This window comes from Pipistrellus hanaki, assembly GCF_964339955.1.
Source record: "Pipistrellus hanaki genome assembly, chromosome: 16".
Lineage (NCBI taxonomy): Eukaryota > Metazoa > Chordata > Mammalia > Chiroptera > Vespertilionidae > Pipistrellus > Pipistrellus hanaki.
In genome coordinates, this window is record NC_140518.1 from 35,302,229 (window position 1) to 35,322,111 (window position 19,883).

The 19,883-nt window shown below is 39.7% G+C and overlaps 1 protein-coding gene across 7 annotated transcripts in view; it reads left to right on the plus strand.

Annotated features, from left to right (window-relative positions):
• The window catches only part of KIAA0753, a 55,210-nt gene that overhangs the window by 13,221 nt on the left and 22,106 nt on the right, over positions 1-19,883 (plus strand). For all 7 annotated transcript variants that reach the window (XM_084862892.1, XM_084862895.1, XM_084862891.1 and 4 more), the window contains 9 exons: positions 103-209; positions 1,295-1,357; positions 1,992-2,207; positions 5,572-5,782; positions 12,134-12,357; positions 13,911-14,077; positions 15,716-15,835; positions 17,717-17,806; positions 19,771-19,849. In XM_084862892.1, the coding sequence (XP_084719018.1) occupies positions 103-209; positions 1,295-1,357; positions 1,992-2,207; positions 5,572-5,782; positions 12,134-12,357; positions 13,911-14,077; positions 15,716-15,835; positions 17,717-17,806; positions 19,771-19,849 (1,277 nt within the window). The remainder of the gene's footprint in view (positions 1-102; positions 210-1,294; positions 1,358-1,991; positions 2,208-5,571; positions 5,783-12,133; positions 12,358-13,910; positions 14,078-15,715; positions 15,836-17,716; positions 17,807-19,770; positions 19,850-19,883) is intronic.

A 19,883-nucleotide genomic window follows, 5' to 3' on the forward strand; every position in this document is an offset into this window, starting at 1 on the left:
TCAAAGTAGAGATCTTCAACTTCATTATCTCTGAGTAACTGAAATTTTTTTAAGTTTTTATGTTTGGTTTATAACCCACTTCGGGGGATGGGGTATTTTCAGGTAAAATGGAAGAAGCTTTGGATCCAGATGAAGAACGGCGAATCCGGGTCAGGAGGCAGGAGCAGGCGGTTCGCTCTGCCCGGATGCTCTACGTCCTCCAGCAGCAGGTGAAGGCGGAGGGGGCGGGGGGGGGGGAGGGGGGGGACCTTCAGCCTGTGTTACCTTCGCAGAGAGTTTGTTTCCCTTTTGTCTCAGGAATATTAGCACCTCGGTATCCTCCATGAATTCTGACGTGTTTGTGAGGCTAAATTTCCTGAACACATGGGCAAATAACTCATTTTCTTTTTGCCATCTGCCTTTATGTGCATTTGTGTATTATGTGTATATAGCCAAATCCTTAAATAGTGGTTTTTGACTTTTTGGTAGCATAGACCCTTGAGAATCTACTAAAAGCCATGGTTCTTTTCCCCAGAAAAGATGCTTGTACAGCACATACATGATGAAGTCAAGGGGATTAGTTCCCCTAAAACGCTTTGTTTTTAGTTTTGAATCCTAACCCCACCTGTCTCTTGTTAATTATCTACTAGAAGCTTAGTAAATAGTAAATAATTTAATCATCTTTATTGAGTAGTAAAGAATGAAGACCATGTTAAGTATCTTTCAGGACACATTTAATGGCTGATAAATGGGCATTTATATTGTTTATGGGTATGTTTTTTTAAAATGTGTGTTTTAACTGTAAGGCCTTACTCACGAATAAGTCTTTAACTCATTTCTGGTCACTTTAGTCACATGTTGGCCTTATTGCTTAACCAAAACCTGGACCTTTTTATTTAAAAGAAAACGTGTGAGTTAGATTTTGTTCTGTATTCTTGTTGGGTTGTATTTGGGTCCTTACTCTATATTGCTACCATAGAGATTGTTTTAAAACATGAATGCTACCCTGTCAGACCTCTGCTGTAAAGGCGCCCATGGCTCTGTAACAGGACCCACTGAGGACTGATCCGGCTCCTACCTTTCAGAGTCACCTGCACCTTCCCTCCTTCATGTTTGGTTCCTTTTACACTGGGGACAAGGGATGGAAAACCAATTATCTATTTTGGGGTACATGAATGAAGATCCTTGTCTCATTTTCAAGTGACTTGAAATAATAATGGCTATATTTGGACAAGACAAGCTGTTTCCTTTTCTATAAAAAAAAGATCAATGAAATGGTACAAAGTTTTCATTTTCCCCCCCCTTTACAACACAGGTTAGAGAAATCCAGGAAGAATTGGATAAATTGAGTCCACATAATATTAAACACACTAAGAAGGTATGATGCAATTTAATTATGACTGATATTATTTCTAAGTTAGATTTCCAATGTTTTGTTAGTATCATGTGTGTTCTCTGTGCTAACACCATTTTCAGTGCTTTAGAAACCGGTTAGTGAGGGCATTGGCACTTAACTTCTGAATTTGTGGTTGTCTTCCAAGGAACAGTTTTTGAAAATTCTGTTGTTGTTGCTGCTGGTGTAAGAAATGAAGAATAGGAAGAAAATGATTTTGTCATTAGAAATCTTTAAACTTTACAATTCCCTTTACTATGAAAAAATCTTCACCTTAGAAATAGTTTGATATAGAAAGGAGATAAGCCAGTGGTTCTCAACCTGTGGGTCACGACCCCTTTGGGGGTTGAATGATCCTTTCACAGGGATGGCGTAAGACATCCTGCATATCAGATATTTACATTACAATTCATAACAGTAGCAAAATTACAGTTTTGAAGTAGCAACGAAAATAATTTTATGGTTGGGGGTCACCACAACATGAGGAACTGTATTAAAGGGTTGCGGCATTAGAAAGGTTGAGAACCACTAGGATAGACTGTAAATATCCTTAAGGGTGGGGTTAAAATCAGGAAGTTCTGAATATGGAAATAACTTCTCATATTTCACTCATTGCCAGTCATGGGCAATGTCCAGGCTGGCATCTGCCTATCGAGGAGCCATTCGGGCCTTACAGATGTTTGTCACTCAGTTTACTGACCGAGGGGAGCACCCAGTTCCTGCTCAGTACAGGGAACTGGGCAGTCTTATCCGCCAGCTCTCACTCTGTTCTGCCAAAATGGATGCTGATTCTTCCGTTTCTGATGTGGTGATAGATATCCTGCAACAAATTGAGGTATGAAATTGACTTATTGTTGTTAAAAATGCATTGTTTCTTGGTTTGTTTGTTTTTTAATCTTCACCCCAGGATATGTTTTTATTGAGAGGAAGAGGGTAAGGAGAAGAAAGAGAGAGAGAGAGAGGAAAGGAGGGAGGAAGGGAGGGAGTAAAGAAGGGAAGGAGAGAGAGGAGGGGGGGGAGAGAGTTAGAGAGAGAAACATCTATGTGAGAAAGAAACAGCCATAGGTTATCTCCCATATATAATCTGACTGGGAATTGAACCCAAACCACAACCTTTTGGTGTATGAGATGATGCAAAAGTACGTTTTTTTCTAAACAGGGAAATAATATTTACCATCTCTAAGTTTCATTGAGGTTTATGGAGAATACCATACAAAGCTGCTACAACTAGTAAATTAAAGTTTTACTGAGGGTAGTAAAAGGATTTCATTTTTTTTTAAACTAGAAATAATTAGGCATTTTTTCTTTTTTAAATATATTTTTATTGATTTCAGGCAGGAAGGGAGAGGGAGAGAGAGATAGAAACATCAATGATAAGAACGAGTCATTGATTGGCTGCTTCCTGCACATCCCTACTGGGGATTGAGCCTGCAACCTAGGCATGTGCCCTTGACCAGAATCGAACCCAAGGCCCATCAGTCCTCAGGTTGAGACTCTATCTACTGAGCCAAACCAGCCAGGCTGGACTTCATTCTTATTTTATTGTTTTTATCTTCTAGTCCAGCTGCCACCGACCTTTCAGACTTCATGGACCACCGTTTGGCTACCGCTGGTCTAATCTATAATAATTGTCTTTCACATCTTTGAGAATTGGTCAATTGAATCTACAACATACAACCACTCTTAACCAGGTCCATTAATTTAAAGGAATTTTCCATTTCCTGACTGTGCCATTTAATAAAGAATTTTAGCAGAGAAAAGGAAAAACAGTAAAACAATCTTAAATTAGTGTTTTAGTTAGAATATTAGCATGTAATCTAGAGAGATTTGTGGAAAAAGACATTTTAAGATGTATGGAAGCAGAGCCTCAAATCTTGTGATATGGCTAGAAACTTCAGGAAATCACAGTTGGCAAGTCCTAGTAAGGAATGGATAGTGTTCTTCCTTCTTACTGATGACAGACGACAAGGACAATATGACCTTAAATCTTGATAGTTCTCCGAAGTTCACAGAGTGCTACCACATAATTTTGCCATTTTATCTTGACTGCAGTGCTGCGATTTGCAGAATGTCTTATTTTACAGATAACATTTTTTAAAAAGCTAAGGTTAGATAGATGACACAATTACTTTCCTTGAGAGCTGGGAATCAAATTTCTATCTTCTGCTTTCATGCCACTGTTATTTCCACTACACCACATGTTTTCAGCTACAAATAAAAAGACAACCTGCTGTCAGTGTGACACAGCAGCTGTGGGCTGTAGAGGAAAGGGGCTGTAGTTTGGAGAATTGTGGACTGAGTGGCACACCAGTGTTACCATTAACTGGCCCGTGGCAGTCGTTAAGGCTCCTTCTGGCTTTACAAGTCCATTATCCAGCGTATGTTCGTGAATGCATTGGTTATGTTTGGGTAGTTAGAACTCTCTATCAAGAAGGTTATGGTCCAGTGCAGACCTCTAAACAGTATATCAAGTCATGTGATGTTTTTTAGACTTACCCATAAGAAACATTTATTGGTCAAAATTATTTCATTTAGAGGATATATATTTATAACTCTAGAAAAGATGGCAAGAGATTATCTAGTCATTTTCCCAAATTTTGAGCAAGAGTGTCTTAATTTAATGTTTCTTAAACACAATGTTTGTTTCTCCTACGTTTGAAAGTATTCCATAGTGCAAACAGTTTATTCTTGTTGATGTATTGTGCCATCCCACAGCTTATCTTTTCATTGCCTTCCTGTCATCTGAACTAAACCTCCCTGGCTTCTTCAGTTGCCTTTAATTTGTATAGGCCAGATGGACACTAGGCCCTTACTGCCTGGTCATGCGTGAGAGGGGTACTGTGCTAGAGGAGTTGCCTCCTTTATTTTTATTTTATTTATTTATTTATTTATTTATTTATTTATTTATTGCTTATTACATGTGGTTTATTTTAATCTGTGCAATGACCAATTGAGGTAGATACAACTATTATTTTCCCTATTTTAAAAAATATATATTTTATTGATTTTTCACAGAGAGGAAGAGAGAGGGATAGAGAGTTAGAAACATCGATGAGAGAGAATCAGAGAATCAGCGATCAGCTGCCTCTTGCACACCCCCTACTGGGGATGTGCCCGCAACCAAGGTACATGCCCTGGACCGGAATCGAACCTGGGACCTTTCAATCTGCAGACCAACGCTCTATCTACTGAGCCAAACCGGTTTTGGTGGAGTTGCCTCCTTTAGAAAGCGGGCACAGCTCTACCATTGTAGTAATGAGTGACCAGAGCCACTGGACACACAGAGTTTCCTTTAGTTTATGAAAATGTATATTAAGTGTTTGCCCGCTTAAAATTATTTGAGTTTATGAGTTTTTTATTGAGAATTAAAATGCTTTAAAAGCATGCAGGTTTATATTCTGAAAACTATGGTTAGTATTTAAAATGGTGATCCTTAATTTTAGGACTTGGATGCCTTTAAAAGTATTCATATTTTGCCCTGGCCAGTTGCTCAGTGGTTAGAGTGTCAACCTGCACACTAAAGGGTCACAGGTTTGATTCCTGGTGAAGGGCAGATACCTGGGTTGCAGGTTCGAAACCCCTCCTTGATTGGGTTACATGTGGGAGGCAACCAGTCGATGTGTCTCTCTCACTCTCTCCTCTTCCTCCCTTTCACTCTCTCTAAAAATCAATGGAAAAAATATCATCAGGTGAGAATTAACAACAAAAATGTATTCATATTTTGTATTTTTTTTTGCTATGGTTTTAGTGAGCTTCATATGTAAAAGCAGAATTTCTTTTATTAACTTGATGTCCTAAATATTAAAGTTTTTTTTTTAAATATATTTTATTGGTTTTTGTACAGAGAGGGAGGGAGAGAGACAGATAGTTAGAAACATCGATGAGAGAGAGTCATCGATCAGCTGCCTCTTGCACACCCCCTACTGGGGATATGCCCGCAACCAAGGTACATGCCCTTGACCAGAATCGAACCCGGGACCTTTCTGTCCCCAAGCCGACGCTCTATCCATTGAGCCAAACCGGTTTCGGCCTAAATATTAAAGTTTTAAAGTTAAGTTGAACAGTGTTTTCTTAATTATTAGAAATAGCCATTTATAACACATTTCTCTGGAGTCTTCATTTTCAGTCTTGTGGTTAAAAGTCAGACTTTTTAATCACTAAGAGAGATACTAAAAGAATAATTGACTGTTTCATGGCAGGCTTTGGAATCCCTCTTGGAAAAGAAACTGTCACCACAAAAAGTGAAGAAAAATATTACTGAAATTAGCAGCAGATTTCCTGTTGATAGTCCACGGCCCTTGGAGAGATGGCAGAGTGTATTGCCAAAGAGCGAGAGGAGACCCTGCGTAACAAAGAAGATTCTTCCAAAGGAAACAAGACAGCCTTCAGTGGCAAAGAAGGTTCTTGCTGGTATGTGTCCTAAAGCGTTCATTGCAAGGCATTTTATTCCTTGGAATTGTCTGCACTGTAACATTGGCTACACTGAGGGAAAAGTTAAGATTTAAAACCTAGGCCTCAATAGGTATACTTGAACAAGACTGGAGACTGGAATATTCTTCCATAGGGGACCGTTTCCTACATACAGCATTTGGGCTACCCAAAGTAAATTTCTACAGAGCTGGAAGTTAGAGCCCTACTTTAAATTTTAATTTTAACGATAGATAAATAGATAGATATATAGATAAAGAGATACATATATATCCAATGTGCATGTGTATATCTTACATTGGATATATATGAATCTTTTTATATACATATAAGTATGTCTCTTTAGCTATATATATAAAAGCCTAAGTGAAGCCACCAAATGACTGAACAACCAAATGATCAATCGACCAGTCACTATGATGCACATTGACCACCAGGGGCAGATGTTCAATGCAGGAGCTGCCCCCTGGTGATTAGTGTGCTCCCACAGTGGGAGCACTGCTCAGTTGACTGACGGGTGCCCAGATGCAGGGCTCACAGCTGGCTGCCATAGCCCGGAGACTGCAGCAGAGTGGCAGTGAGCCTTCCAAGTGGCAGTGGCAGCAGGTGCAGTGGGGCTGGGATGAGCAGGAGTGGCAGGCAGGAGCGATCTGGTTTTGGCCCAGTCCCCCCAGGCTATGTCGAGGGACCCCACCCCCACCGGTGCACGAACCCATGTACCAGGCCTCTAGTATAATAGTAAATTCCTAGGAAGTGGAATTGCTAGCCTATGTGGTGTGTACTATCAGACATATACTGGCAACCTGTCCTTAAAAGTGGGCATAAATTATTTTTTTCCCCCAGTCTCTCAGTGGGAAATGGTATCTTATTGTATCTTCCTGATTCCTAGTGAGGAAGATTATTGTTTCTTTCATGTGTTCCTTAGCCATGTCTATTTCCTCTTCTAGAATGTATAGAAATTCTTTATATAATCAGGATCTTAGTCCTTTTATGGTATACATATATTATAGATATTTTCTCTTAGTTACTTGCTTTTGCAATTTGCTTATAATACTTTTTCTGGTACAGAAAATTTTAATATTTCATGAGGCAACTTTTTCTTCTTTGTTCTTTTTCAAAATTTTGCTGATGGTGATTGCTTATCTTCAGAGGAATTTTAAATGAGCTTGTCTAGTTCCATGAAAAATGCTGTCAGGATCTGGATTGGTATTACATGGAGTTCATAGATTATTTAGGGGAGAAATGGCATCTTTAGTATGTGAAGTTGGCCCGTCATTTTATCCATGTTCTTTTTCCATCTCTTTAGTTGAATTTTATAATTTTCTGCATTCAAGAATTTCGGACATAGGAATACATATGCATCTCAAAATTCCTTGTTAGATTTATTTCTAATTATTATTACTCTTGGGAATGGGACCTTCTTTTTTATTAATTTTGAAATTGGTTATTGCTCCTTATAGGAGAACTATTGAATATGTACATTGCTCTTATGTTTGACACTTGGCTGAAATCTTTAATTTGCTATGAAAAGGTATACATTTGAACATTTCTGAAATTGGGATACATTTTTAAATTGACGATATCATAATTAATTGGCAGTATTTTATAATTTGCTATTGTGCATAAAATAATGTTTATACTCACTGTTTTAGGTTTGATGAAATATGAGATTTTGTTAGTTGATACTTCTGTATTTTTCCAAATAGATGAGATCACCTGCAAATAAGTAAAGCTTTGCCTTTCTTTTTATAATTTTTATACTTTTCCTTCTTTCTCTTTCTGCGTTGAGTGGGTTTTAATTTAGTAATAGTTCTAATGGCAGACATTATTTTGCCTCCCAGATTTAATGGGAATGCTTCTCCTTTTTCTTTACTTTGTAAACTAAGTTTAATTTCAGTATGTATCTATTGAATATCATTGATAATTTACTATAATCATCAACACAAATTTTAAAAAACCAGAATTGCATTGTACTGTACTTGCACAATTGATTAATGTTTATAGTACTATGTTAGAGATTAATGGATAAAAATTATTTTAGCACTTGAATGAACATCATTATTCTCTGAACTTTTTTCCTTAAGATTCTATTTTGGTGCTTTTTAAAATTTTATTTTTAAATTAGTTTACATTCAATATTATTTTGTATTTGCTTCGGGTATACAGCATAGTGGTTAGATAATCATTTACTTTACAGAATGTCCCTCTGATATTTCCAGTACCCACCTGGCATCATACATAGTTATTAAGATATTATTGACTGTATTCTCTATGCTGTATTTTACATCCTCTGGACTGTTTTGTCTCTACTCCTTTTCACGCAGTCCCCCTACTCCCTCTCTTCTGGCAACCATCAGTCTATTGTCTGTATCTATGAGTTTGTTTCAATTTAGTTTGTCCATTTATTTTGTTCTTTAGAGTTCACTTATAAGTGAAATCATATGGTATTTGTCTTTCTCTTACTGACATGAAGATTATTCTTTTTTATGGCCAAGTAATATTCCATTGTAGATATGTACCTCCCCTTTTTACTCACCCGTTTACTGATGGGCACTTGGGTTGCTTTCATATCAAGGCTATTGTTAATGACACTAGAGTGAACACAGGGTGCATATATTCGTCTGAATTAGTGCTTTGGATTTCTTTGGAAATAAACCTAGAAGAGGAATTGTTGGGTCATAAGGCAGTTTCATTTTTAATTTTTTGATGAACCTCCACACTGGGAGTCTTCCCTTCTCTTGAATTTTTTGGAATTGTTTGAGAAAGGATAGGTGTTAGTTCTTTGAATAATTGGTAGAATCCCCCATGTGAAGCTATGGTCTAAGACTTGTTTGTTGGCAGATTTTTTATTCCTGCTTTGATTTTGTTGCTGTGTGAGGCAGCAATTTAGGTGTTTACCTATGTGACCATCTTGGTTTCTCTCCTAAAGTCTTTTTTGATACATGAAACTTTCCTAATTTCTTATATTTTTATTCATTTTTGTTTTTTATATTTTGAAATTGTGCTGTTAGGTGCATAAGAGTTCCTGACCATTAAATCTTTTGGGGGGATTTTATACATTACCCTGTTTCCCCAAAAATAAGACAGTGTCTTATAATAATTTTTGCTCCCAAAGATGCGCTAGGTCTTATTTTCACGAGATGTCTTATTTTTCCATGAAGAAGAATACGGTACACATTTATTGTTAAATGAAAATAAAGGAAATTTATTACCTGTATACGGTATGGTAGTACGGTAGTTGTCAACACAAAGCAGACAAACTGAATCCTACAGTATCAAGAATTTACTCATTTATTCAATGATAATCATGTCATCATCTTCTGGAACATCATCATAACAATCCAATTCCTGAATTTCCTGGTGAATTTCTTGTGACTCCATTTCTTTCAGAATCAGTGGACCAAATCTCTCATGTTTAGCCTGGGGGGTGGGGGGGGGCTTATATTTCACTCAGAAGGAAACCTGTAAGTAGGTCTTATTTTCGGAGGATGTCTTATTTTCGGGGAAACACGGTGGTAGTAGTAGTAAATATTTCTCTTCGTCTTCTTTAATGTTATTCACTTTGGATTCTGTTCTGTTTTGTTTCATCTACCTGACTTGTTTGGCTTAAAATAATAGCTTTCATTCCTTTATGTTCCATCTTCCTTTGATGTTTTAAGAAAGTTGCTTATAAATAATTTGGTGTTTTAAGCCCTGTAATACAGTTCTATATTTAACCTACTTACATTTACTGACTAATGATGCATTTGAACTTTTTTATTTTATTTTATGTTTTTTATTTGTCAAGGCTTTTCCCCCCCTTTGTTGTAATTGATTATATTAATAAATATTTTTTGTTTCATTGTGTTTCCTCTGCTGATTTGAAAGTTATATGTCACTTCAATTTTCATTTGATTTATTTAGTAGTTTATTGTACCACCTCTAAAATGAATGTAACAAAAATGAATTTGCTGCATTATTATTAGACATTTATTCACTATAATGTGATATTCTCTTCATTGTCAAGCAATTGGAACTAATATAGCCTCTGCCTGTGCCAGCCTTTTCCCTTCAGGACAAGTATCATGTCTGTTTGCCATTGTGTCCTTTATGACCAGCCCAATGTCTGACACAGCTAGGCACTTGGAGAGTGAAAGGGTACCTCATTGTTTAATTTGGATTTCTCTGATTCTCAGTCATTATATTTTCATGTTTTTATTAACAGTTCAGCTTTTCTTTCTATATTGCTGGTTTCTATCTTTAGTCTAGTTCTCTATAGGATTGCTTATTTTTCTTACAGATTTGTGGATCTTCTTTATATATTCTACATATAATTCCTATGTTAATTATTTGCGTTACAGATCTCCACTTCCAGACTCTTAACTTACCTTTTACCTAGATGATGTGTTTTTGTCAAAAGGAAATCGTAGCGTAGTATAATTAAATTAAATATCTTAATATATATGAGTTTAAGAAAGCCTTTTCTGTACTGATATCATAGTCACAGTCTTCATGTATTTTCTTCTCAAAGCTGTAAAGTTTTCCTTTTACATTAGGTCTTTGTTCCATTTAGGACTTAAGTGTTGTTCACTGTGAGGCAGGGACCCTGTTTCATTTTGTTGCCTGTGGACACGGATAGTCTTAGCACTGATGTTCACGTTGTCTTTGTCATAGCCATTTGCTCATTGGTTCCTGCCTGTTCGTGCTTCACTCCCACACTGCCATGATTCTTACAGCTTTACCATGAGCACTGCATCTCTGGTGGAATAAGCCGCCCACTCCTTCCCACTCCATACTCTGTTATTGTGCTTCACAATTATTTGGGCCATCTTGGGTTTTCTTCTTCATAAGAATATTGAGGTTAGATTTCCACACACACAAAAAAAGTAGGGATTTTAATTGGATTTGCATTGAAAATTATAGATTACTTTGGGGAGAATTGACATCTTTTCAGTATTTTTTCCATTCATGAAAATAATTTATTCATATCTTCTTTTTTTCACATTCTTTAGAAATACCTTTAATTTTTTTAAAAAATCTTTTTACTGATTTCAGAGAGGAAGGGAGAAGGAAAGAGAAAGAAACATCAATAATGAGAGAGAATCACTGATCAACTGCCTCCTGCAAGCCCTCTATTGGGGATTGAGCTGCAATGCAGGCATGTGCCCTTGACCAGGATTGAACCCAGGACCCTTCAGTCCCCTGGTTAATGCTCTATCCACTGAGCCAAACCAGCTAGGGCAAAAAATATCTTTAATTTTTTTTCTGTAAAAGTCTTGTATATCTTTTCTTAGTTTTCTTCCTAAGTGCCTTATAGTTTTTGTTGCTAATGTTAATAGGATTTATTTCTCTTATATTTTCTCATATTATTTTGAAATATGGGAATGATGCTGGGTTTTATATGTTTTTCTTCTTTAATATAGAATATTTGCTGAACTCTCTTTTTAGTTGTAACTGTTTGCCTGTATATAGTCTTGATTTTCTATATAGTAAGCATTATCTCATCCTCAAAAAGGGCGGTTTTATTTCCTTTACCATTGCAGGGTGTATGTCCTGTATGGAGTTCAGACTCTATTCGGTATCAAATTAGGAGCCATCAAAAGTTTGGACAAATGACACTTAAATATTTACTTTTTCTATTTTTAATCCTCACCCCAGGATATGCTTACTGATTTTTGAGAGAGGGGAATACTGAGAAAGAGAGAGAAACATCCATGTGAGAGAGAACATTGATCGGTTGCCTCTGAATGTGCCCCGACTAGGGATCAAACCGCAGCCTTTCCGTATATGGCATGATGTTCCAACCAGCTGAGCAGCACTGGCCAGGACAATAGATTTACATGTTAGGAAAGACAATTTTGGTAGCCAGGTGAAGGGGTTATTCAGGGGTCCTCAAACTTTTTAAAGTGGGGGCCAGATCACGGTCCCTCAGAGAGCTGGAGGGCCGGACTATATGAACTACTAATACCTACTGTAACACCTCGGCTGCGCTCACTGCCCAAAAAACCTGGCGGGCCGGATCAGACTCCTCTGCGGGCCGCATGTAGTTTGAAGACCCCTGGTAGGAAGGTATCGCAAGCCTGACTTTGGGAAGAGCAGAAGGGGAGGAAGGGCAGAGATAAGTACGAGATATTTTAGAATTAGGGTCAAAGGGACCAGGTGAGTGAGTAAATGTGGGAGGTGAAATTCAGGGCGTCAACCCTGACAGAGTTCCTGCTTGTAGAAGTACAGTAGGAGTCAGAGGAGGAGGAGCAACTTTGACAACAAGGAGCATGCCTGTCTGTAGACAATCATTCTCTCCCACTTGGAGTGATACAATTTCCCTCAGTTTGTCCTTTTGAAATCTCCATATAGATAAGTATCCACCTGATGAAGAGCTTCCGAGGACCCCGGGGTTGGAGAAGGAGCTTGATGCATTAGTTGTGGATCTCCTTCCAGAGGAAGCTCTGACTGTTCCAGACCAAAATGCAAGCTTCAAAGAAGAACCATTAGCCCCCACAAAAACCAAAGGAGAGGGGAAGAGGCCTGTGACTGACATTGTGAAGAAAGAGGTTCTGGCACCAGCAAGATCCCAGCAAGTATGAAATCACTTCTTTCTTTTGGCCCATTGTGTTCACCTGACACTCCATTGTTACACGGGCTGTAAGGTGGAGCCAGGATTTGAGTTCTTAGACATTAAATGCCAGAGCCCTTGAGTCCAACTACCTAAATCAAGCTCACTTAGCTGAGCTCTGGGTTGTTTTTATTTTTTACCAGAAATAGCAATTTTTAATATGTTGCTAGGACAGGACATTGTCTCTTATCCTGGCTTGCTAATATCCTAACTTATTTGATACCAAAGTCCTAATCAGACAGGCTCTTTCAAAATTTAGGTTTTTCTGCTTCTGATTTAGAAGTGTGAACTTTGAGGAGATTAAGATTTGGTTCCTACTAAAGATAAATATTGGTAAATAATAACTACTCAATATTAAAAGCATCCTAGGGTGAGTACTTTCTAATATGGCTTTGGAAGCCAGCTGGCTTGAAACTAGATTATATTTTAAGCTTCTAGTTGAAATTTAACTTAAAGGCCCTACCAGTGGGGAATGGCCAGAACACCACCTCATAGTCTAAATATCCTTGATGTGGTTCTTGCCATTTAATGGTGCTGTTCGGGGCTTATGTAGCAAACCTATATTATTTGGTGACCACAGGAAAAGGAATTAGCAGTTACCACCAGTTACTGACGGAACATGGATTTGGATCGTCTTTATTCCTTTCCAGTCACTCTGTGGGGGTCATTGGGAAGTCAGAACTGAGCCTGTGAGAATGAGCTTGGTGTTCTTTTCAGAGACGCCTCCTTTTCTGTAACATTGTAATACAGCCAAAATCATTCTGTGTAGATTGATTGACAAGCCTTTCTACCTTTGTCGTCATACTCTTCATTTAACCTTCTAGAAACTTGTGAAGAAAATGATCTCCTGCTTCTATGCCCTTCCTTGTTTCACTGCCCTAAGTATATTTTTGCTACAGTCAATAAATTCCTTAAGCCAGTTGGAGAAAGACAACTATCATATGATCTCACTCATATGTGAATCTAAAGAACAAAATAAACTGATGAACAAAATAGATCCAGAGACATAGAAACATGGGAAGTCTGATGAATTGCAACGGGAAGATAGGGGTGGGTAGGAAGAGATTAACCAAATAATTTATATGCATATATGTGTACCCCATGGATACAGACAATTGTGTGAGGTGGGGGATGGGCTAGCAGGGGTCGGGGGGAAGAAAGGGGACATCTGTAATACTTTCAACAATAAAGATAGAACAAACAAAAAAAGAAATTATCTCCCATTTTACAGATGAGAAACCTGAGGCTCAGAGAACGTTTTACAGTTTAACTCTCTTCTTTTGGTTTTATTACGAGAACATATATCAAAAGATGGCAAAACTATGGATTCCAGTTTTGCATCTCCCCTCCCCCCTTACCAACATTGTTTTTGTGTCATTTACACAAATTTCACCTCAGTGCTTTCCAGTTAGATTTTTGCTGAATAGATGCATGAATAGCACAGGGGCACTTGAAGCTTCAGTAAGTCAGTTTCTTTGATATCCATTTGGTTTGATAATTCATATTTCTCTCTTACAGGGACTTCAAAAAGCTGAAAAAAGTAGACCAACCCAATCTCAGGGCAAAAGCAGGTTGCATCAGACAACAGTTTCATCCAGATTAAAAATAAACCAACAGCCTGTGAAAGACAGTAGGGCTCCTTGGATACCTCCAAACCCCACGTCCCCACAAGCGTCTCCTAAATGGTATGTAAAAATTCAAGGGACTTTATTTTTCCTTCACAGGTCAAAGACCACCTATTGTTTAGCGCAAATGAAGCAGCAGCCTTTGCTTCCATTAAGAAGTTTTTCCTACCTGACAACGGGTAGTGTGGCCTCCATGGGCCACCCAACACCTTGTGCATGTGTCATTGTATGGAGGCTCATAGGCTTTCCTCACTGTCTCTTCACCTAATACATTCTAGCTACTTGAGGCCAGGAACTGTACCTCCCCTGTATCTGAATGTTCGATGCCTAGCACAGTGCCTGATACTTAGTAAATTTTAGCAGGAATTCAGTATGTCTTTGCTGGAAGGATGAGTGAATATTTTAAAGTGATTCTAATTCCAGATAATGATGATTTACAAAACTATAACGATCTCACAGACACTGTCTGACTGCAGGGGACAGTGGGGATAATGCTGACATTGCTGTGTCACCTCATTCCCCGCAGCCAGAGAGAAGGTATTGTCCTCCGGGGGCATCGGGTCCGGTTAGGTGGGAGCAGTCTTTGTGGAGTTGGTTAGAGGGGAACCTGTTTGCCAGGGCACAGTAGGAAGTACAGGAGGAAGGACAGTAAAAGGAAGGCAGCAAAAAGCAATAATGTGGAGAGCAAATGAGTTAAGTGACTGAAGGGGTCTGCCTTTGGGGGCTGGCAAAGGACAGGGTAAGAAGCTTGGTTGAGTGGATTTCCCTTAAGGTTGAATGATTCTAAATGAATGGTTCTGCTTATCCATCAACTCTCACTTTAAAGGCGAAGAAGCAATGTCTAGAGAGTTTACTGTCTTCCTTACGTAGCAGAGCTAGGACTCATAACAGGTCTTCTGAGTGCACAACTTGCTTTTTAAATTTTTATTTCCTCTAAATTCTGTCTTTTATGTATATGTTAGTATAGAGATGTGAATTCAATTGGTAAACATCAATTAGCTGAAATTTATATTCCAGCTGAGTGTATGTGTGGTGGGTTGGAAGGGGAGTGGATAATAAGGCCTCCAGGCTCAAAGTGCTATATTAGGCCTATAAAGGTAAAGGATTGCTTCATAATATGCAATGTAATTAGTGACCCAGGTCTATATATTATTACAGGTTTTTGTTGAAATTTACCCATTCTATAATTGACTTTTTTTTTTTTCCATTTAAAAATAGTGATTGGCCATGGGTGGTGGCACTCAGTGGTTAGAGCATTGCCCCCTTCCCCCCACAGTGAAGGGTCACAGGTTCGATTCCCAGTCAAGGGCACGTAACTGGGTTGCAGGTCGATCCCTGGCCCCGGGCATGTGCAGAAGACAACCAATCAATGTGTCTCTCAAGTTGATGTTTTTTTTCTCTCTTCCCTCCTGCCCCCTTCCCACTCTCTGGAAATCAGTGGAGAAAATATCCTCAGGTGAGGATTAACAAAGTAAAATAGTGATTGCCTCTATGAAGCAAAAGGCGAACTGCTCTCTTTTCATACTGAGCTTGAGTCCTGGTGGATCTCACCCTTGTTCACACTCAGCTCCCACGTTAGGGTCCTGTGCTGGAGATCACCGTTACTGAGTGCTTTTATCTCCTCTGAGCTGTCACCTTTCCAGGAGCCACTGGCCGTGGAGTGAACGATTACAGAGATACACTTCTCGTTTCTTGCAGTGCTGCATGGCTGAAGGTGAAACCCAGCCCCAAAGATGCCATGAAAGAGCAGTCTGTCGAGCAAGAAGGTGCTCAAGAGGAAAGTCAGTTGGGAGGAGCTGTTGAACACGAAGCAGTTAGGTTTGTGCTGATATTTTCAAATCTTTAAAAATGTAAGGGCCCCTTTCACATAGATTCTAAAGGAACTTTCTTCTCTTCCTTGTGTATAAAGTGGTTCTTTAAAATGTAAATTATTAACATTTTCTGTCAAACTATCAGGTTAGACAGAGAATCCCTTTTTTATTCATTATTTAACTCATTCAAAAATTATATGAGTGTCAAGTGCTTTACACATATTAGCTCTCTTAATTATTATCCTATATAATAAAAGGCTAATATGCAAATTGACAGAACAGCAGAATGATCAGTTGCTATGACATATACTGACCACCAGGGGGCAGATGCTCAATGCTGGAGCTGTCCCCTAGTGGTCAATGTGCTCCCACAGGGGGAGCGCTGCTCAGCCAGAAGCCGAGCTTATGGCTAGCTAGCGCAGCAGCAGTGGTGGGAGCCTCTCCTGCCTCAGTGGAATCGCTTAGCCATCAGCCAGACATCTCCTGAGGGCTCCCAGACTACGAGAGGGTGCAGTCTGGGCTGAGGATCTCCCTCCTCCGGGTGCACAAATTTCGTGCACTGGGCCTCTAGTGACCCTATTAAGTAGATACTGTGGATATCACTCCCATTTTTCAAGTGAAGCAAGACATGTTCAGTCATTTACCCACGGTCACACTTTTAGTCAGTGACCAAAGCTGGGATTTGAACCCAGGCAGTCTGCCCTGGATGGTGTGTTATTCTGGTTGCTAAGCACAGCAGGTCGTTTAAGATCTAGGATAGAAGTTGGAGGAAGAAAGGTTAGGAGAGGTAGAGTTGGGTGTCATCTTTGAGGCAGGTTTGAATTAGTCATGCAGGTAGGTGATATTTACAGGGAAGAAGTAGGAAACAGAATTTAGTTGTGGGTCAGGGGTTGAGCTTTGGGTTAGCTCCCCAGGAGCAGGAATAGGAAGGGGAACCAGTGGGAGAACATCAAACAGGAAGGAAGAACAGAGCAAGGTAAGGTGAGTAAGGACGAGAGGGCTCCAGAGAGGGGTCCTGTTTCTCCAGTGAGTCTTGAAGGTCGCTTGTGCCATGGTCTTGTTTGGCAGTTTGGTGGCACTTTTGGACTTAATCCAGTAATAATGTTTAAATGCATAAATAAAATAGACAATTAACACAATATCTTTTTTAAGTTATATTTGTGTTAGTTGGCTGCCAGTTGCTTGTTTTGTATATGGTACAGTTGTGAGTGCTATGGAGACTTAAAAAAGGGCAAAAAAGACCAAATTCCAGCCCCTAGGAAGGACTTGCCATTAGCTGTAATTTAAGATGAAACATGGTGTGTACCCTAAGAAGTAAAGGGTTAAGAACAGAGGTTTTAGAAGGGAAAATAAATTAGGATTAAACACTAAATTAGGCCCTAAATAGGGGATGATACGGCAAGAACATTCCCTGTGAGGAAAGCAAAAATGAATATGGGCCATTAAATAATTTAATAATATTTACATATCCTAAATCGAAAGAATCAGAGCCCATCCGCACAGAGTGAGCTTTTCCCTTTGCTTTTATTTGACTTCACTGGGCCTCTAAGGTTCTCTGGGAGTCCATTTCTTTGTCTAGACAGACGTAGCTACAGCAACAGCTTATTTTATAGTTGGACAGGAAATCCTAAGTCCAGTGATAGATAGTTTTCTGAGGAATATTCGGGCGCAGTTTTTGTTGCTCTGCACACGAGGAGTGCTTGTGCACGGAAGTGTCTTTTTACCCGGAACGTTACTTGGAGAGCTTTCGGGGTCCAGAGAGGTTGTGTTACCCTCTGCATCCTTCCTAGAGGCAGGATAGCACTCTGGTATCCCAGTCTGTGTCTATGGTATTGGCACTTGCAGACCGAAGCAGAAGTGGTCTGACTGTGTTTGTTCTGTCTACTAGACTCGCTTGGCTTGATGCAGAAACTTCCAAAAGATTGAAGGAACTCGGAGAATTAAAAGCTGAGGAAATGGACAAAATGCAAAATCAGAGGTAAATATCTGTTTCTGGGGTAGAGAAAGAATAGGCTTGATCTATATCATCTAACTATTTTAACAGCCAGCTAATTAAAATTGTTTAAAGGTGTAGTCACACTTACGTTTATTGGCTGTCTGCATGCTTAAAAGATTTTGAAATCACCTCAGAAGACTGCAGTGGAGCCAGGATTGGAGTGCAGGGGAGTCCTGGTGGCTGAGGAGGGCTGGGTGACTGTTCTGTACTGTCCTCTGGGCTCCACTGGCTTGATGCTGAAAGGATTCTTGAACTTTAGCTTTCCTCTCGAGCAGTGGTCCTCAACCTTCCTAATGCCGAGACCCTTTAATACAGTTGCTCATGTCTTAGGCGACCCTGCTAGCGGTTCTCAACCTTTGGGTTGAGAGCTACTGCTGTAGAGCCTGAGACCGTCGGAAAACACAGATATTTACATTATGATTCGTAAGAGTAGCAAAATTACAGTTTTGAAGTAGCAATGAAAATAGTTTTATGGTTGGGGGACACCCAACATGAAGAATTCAAGGGTCACGGCATTAGAAAGGTTGAGAACCACTGCTCTAGGGTCATCTGGCTGGAATAATTAGCTGTAATTCATGCTGGTCTATAGGTCTCTCCTTGGCAGGGGAAGAGGGGAGTCAGGCTGTCCAGAGTAGAGTCTTCTGATTTTTTGCTGGAGAGTAAGGATCTGGAGGCCATGCCCTAGGGTCTGAGTTGGGGAGAAGGGTTGTAATTCTTACCATTTGGCATTCAGCGTGCATACATGGTCCACTCCTTTTGGCACTGTCCCTGCAGCTGGGATTGGCATCCCTTAGTCAAGAGGCCCTTCCGGAGACAGCACAGACTGCTCACAGCGTTGGAGAGAGGACTAATGTCTCAAACATTACTTGATCCTTGTCTTCCATATTTAAGCTACACCTCCCAGCTCGCCCCCAGGCTAGACATGCCTGGTCCTGCCAGGCTTGTGCTCGTGTCAGTCAGTAGTGCAGGTTGTGTGGGTGTTCAGTGTTCCCATGCTGGCTAAGTATTCCGCTTTCTCAGGTCGGCTATGTTATTACCTTTGGCCTTCTGCTTCCAGCACCTTTCCCCTCTCTTTGTGGTCTATGTCTAACTCTGTTATTGTGGCACTTTGGAAGGGAACAAAATTAGTTTCATCTGTCCAGTCTTCTACCATCTTTAGCTGTTTAAAGGCAGCCATCATTCTTTTAAAATGTTCTGAGAGCCTCACGTACTTCATTAGATGTTTGATGCAGGACCAGCAGTGTTGCATCCACCTGGAAGTTGTTAGAAATGCAGAATCTCAAGCCTCAGTCAGACCAACCGAATCAGAGTATGCATTCTGTTTTTTATTTTTTGTTAATTCTCACCTGAGGATATTTTTCCCATTGATTTTTAGAGAGACTGTAAAGAAGGGAGGGATTGAAAGAGGAGGAGGGGAGAGAAAGAAAGAGAGAGAGAGACATCAATGTGAGAGGAAGCATTGATCGGTTGCCTCCTGAGTGTTCCTGGACCAGGACTGGGGAGCAAACCCACAACCCAGGTACAGGCCTTGACTGGGAATCAAACCCATGACCCTTTAGTCTGCAGGTCAGTGCTCTAACCACTGAGAAATACTGGCCAGGGCTCAGAGTCTTATTTTAATAAGACTCTAGGGCACTTGTATGGCCCTTAATATTATGGAAGCATTGCCCTGGCCAGTGTGGCTCAGTTGGGGCATCATCCCGTACACCAAAAGGTGGCTGATTTGATTCCCGTTCAGGGCACGTATTCCGGTTATGGGTTTGATCCCTTCACATCGATGTTTTTCTCTCTCCCTTTGCCTCTGTTTAAAATCAATGTGAAAAAACAATTAGGGAAGCATTGTGGGTTTATAAACACTTGATTTTCCTTCACCTGAATGGTAAATAAATATAAAATAGAATATTTTCTAGCTTTTGATTTTAATTCTCTATTTTATTTCTAAATAGTGTTTCTGCTACCCAGTTAGCAGACAAGGTAGAGAAGACAGTCCTGGAGCGTTTGAAGCCTCTGCTGGCGCAGGCTCAGGTAATCTGCTTCACCTCATTTGCTTGCCGTTTGG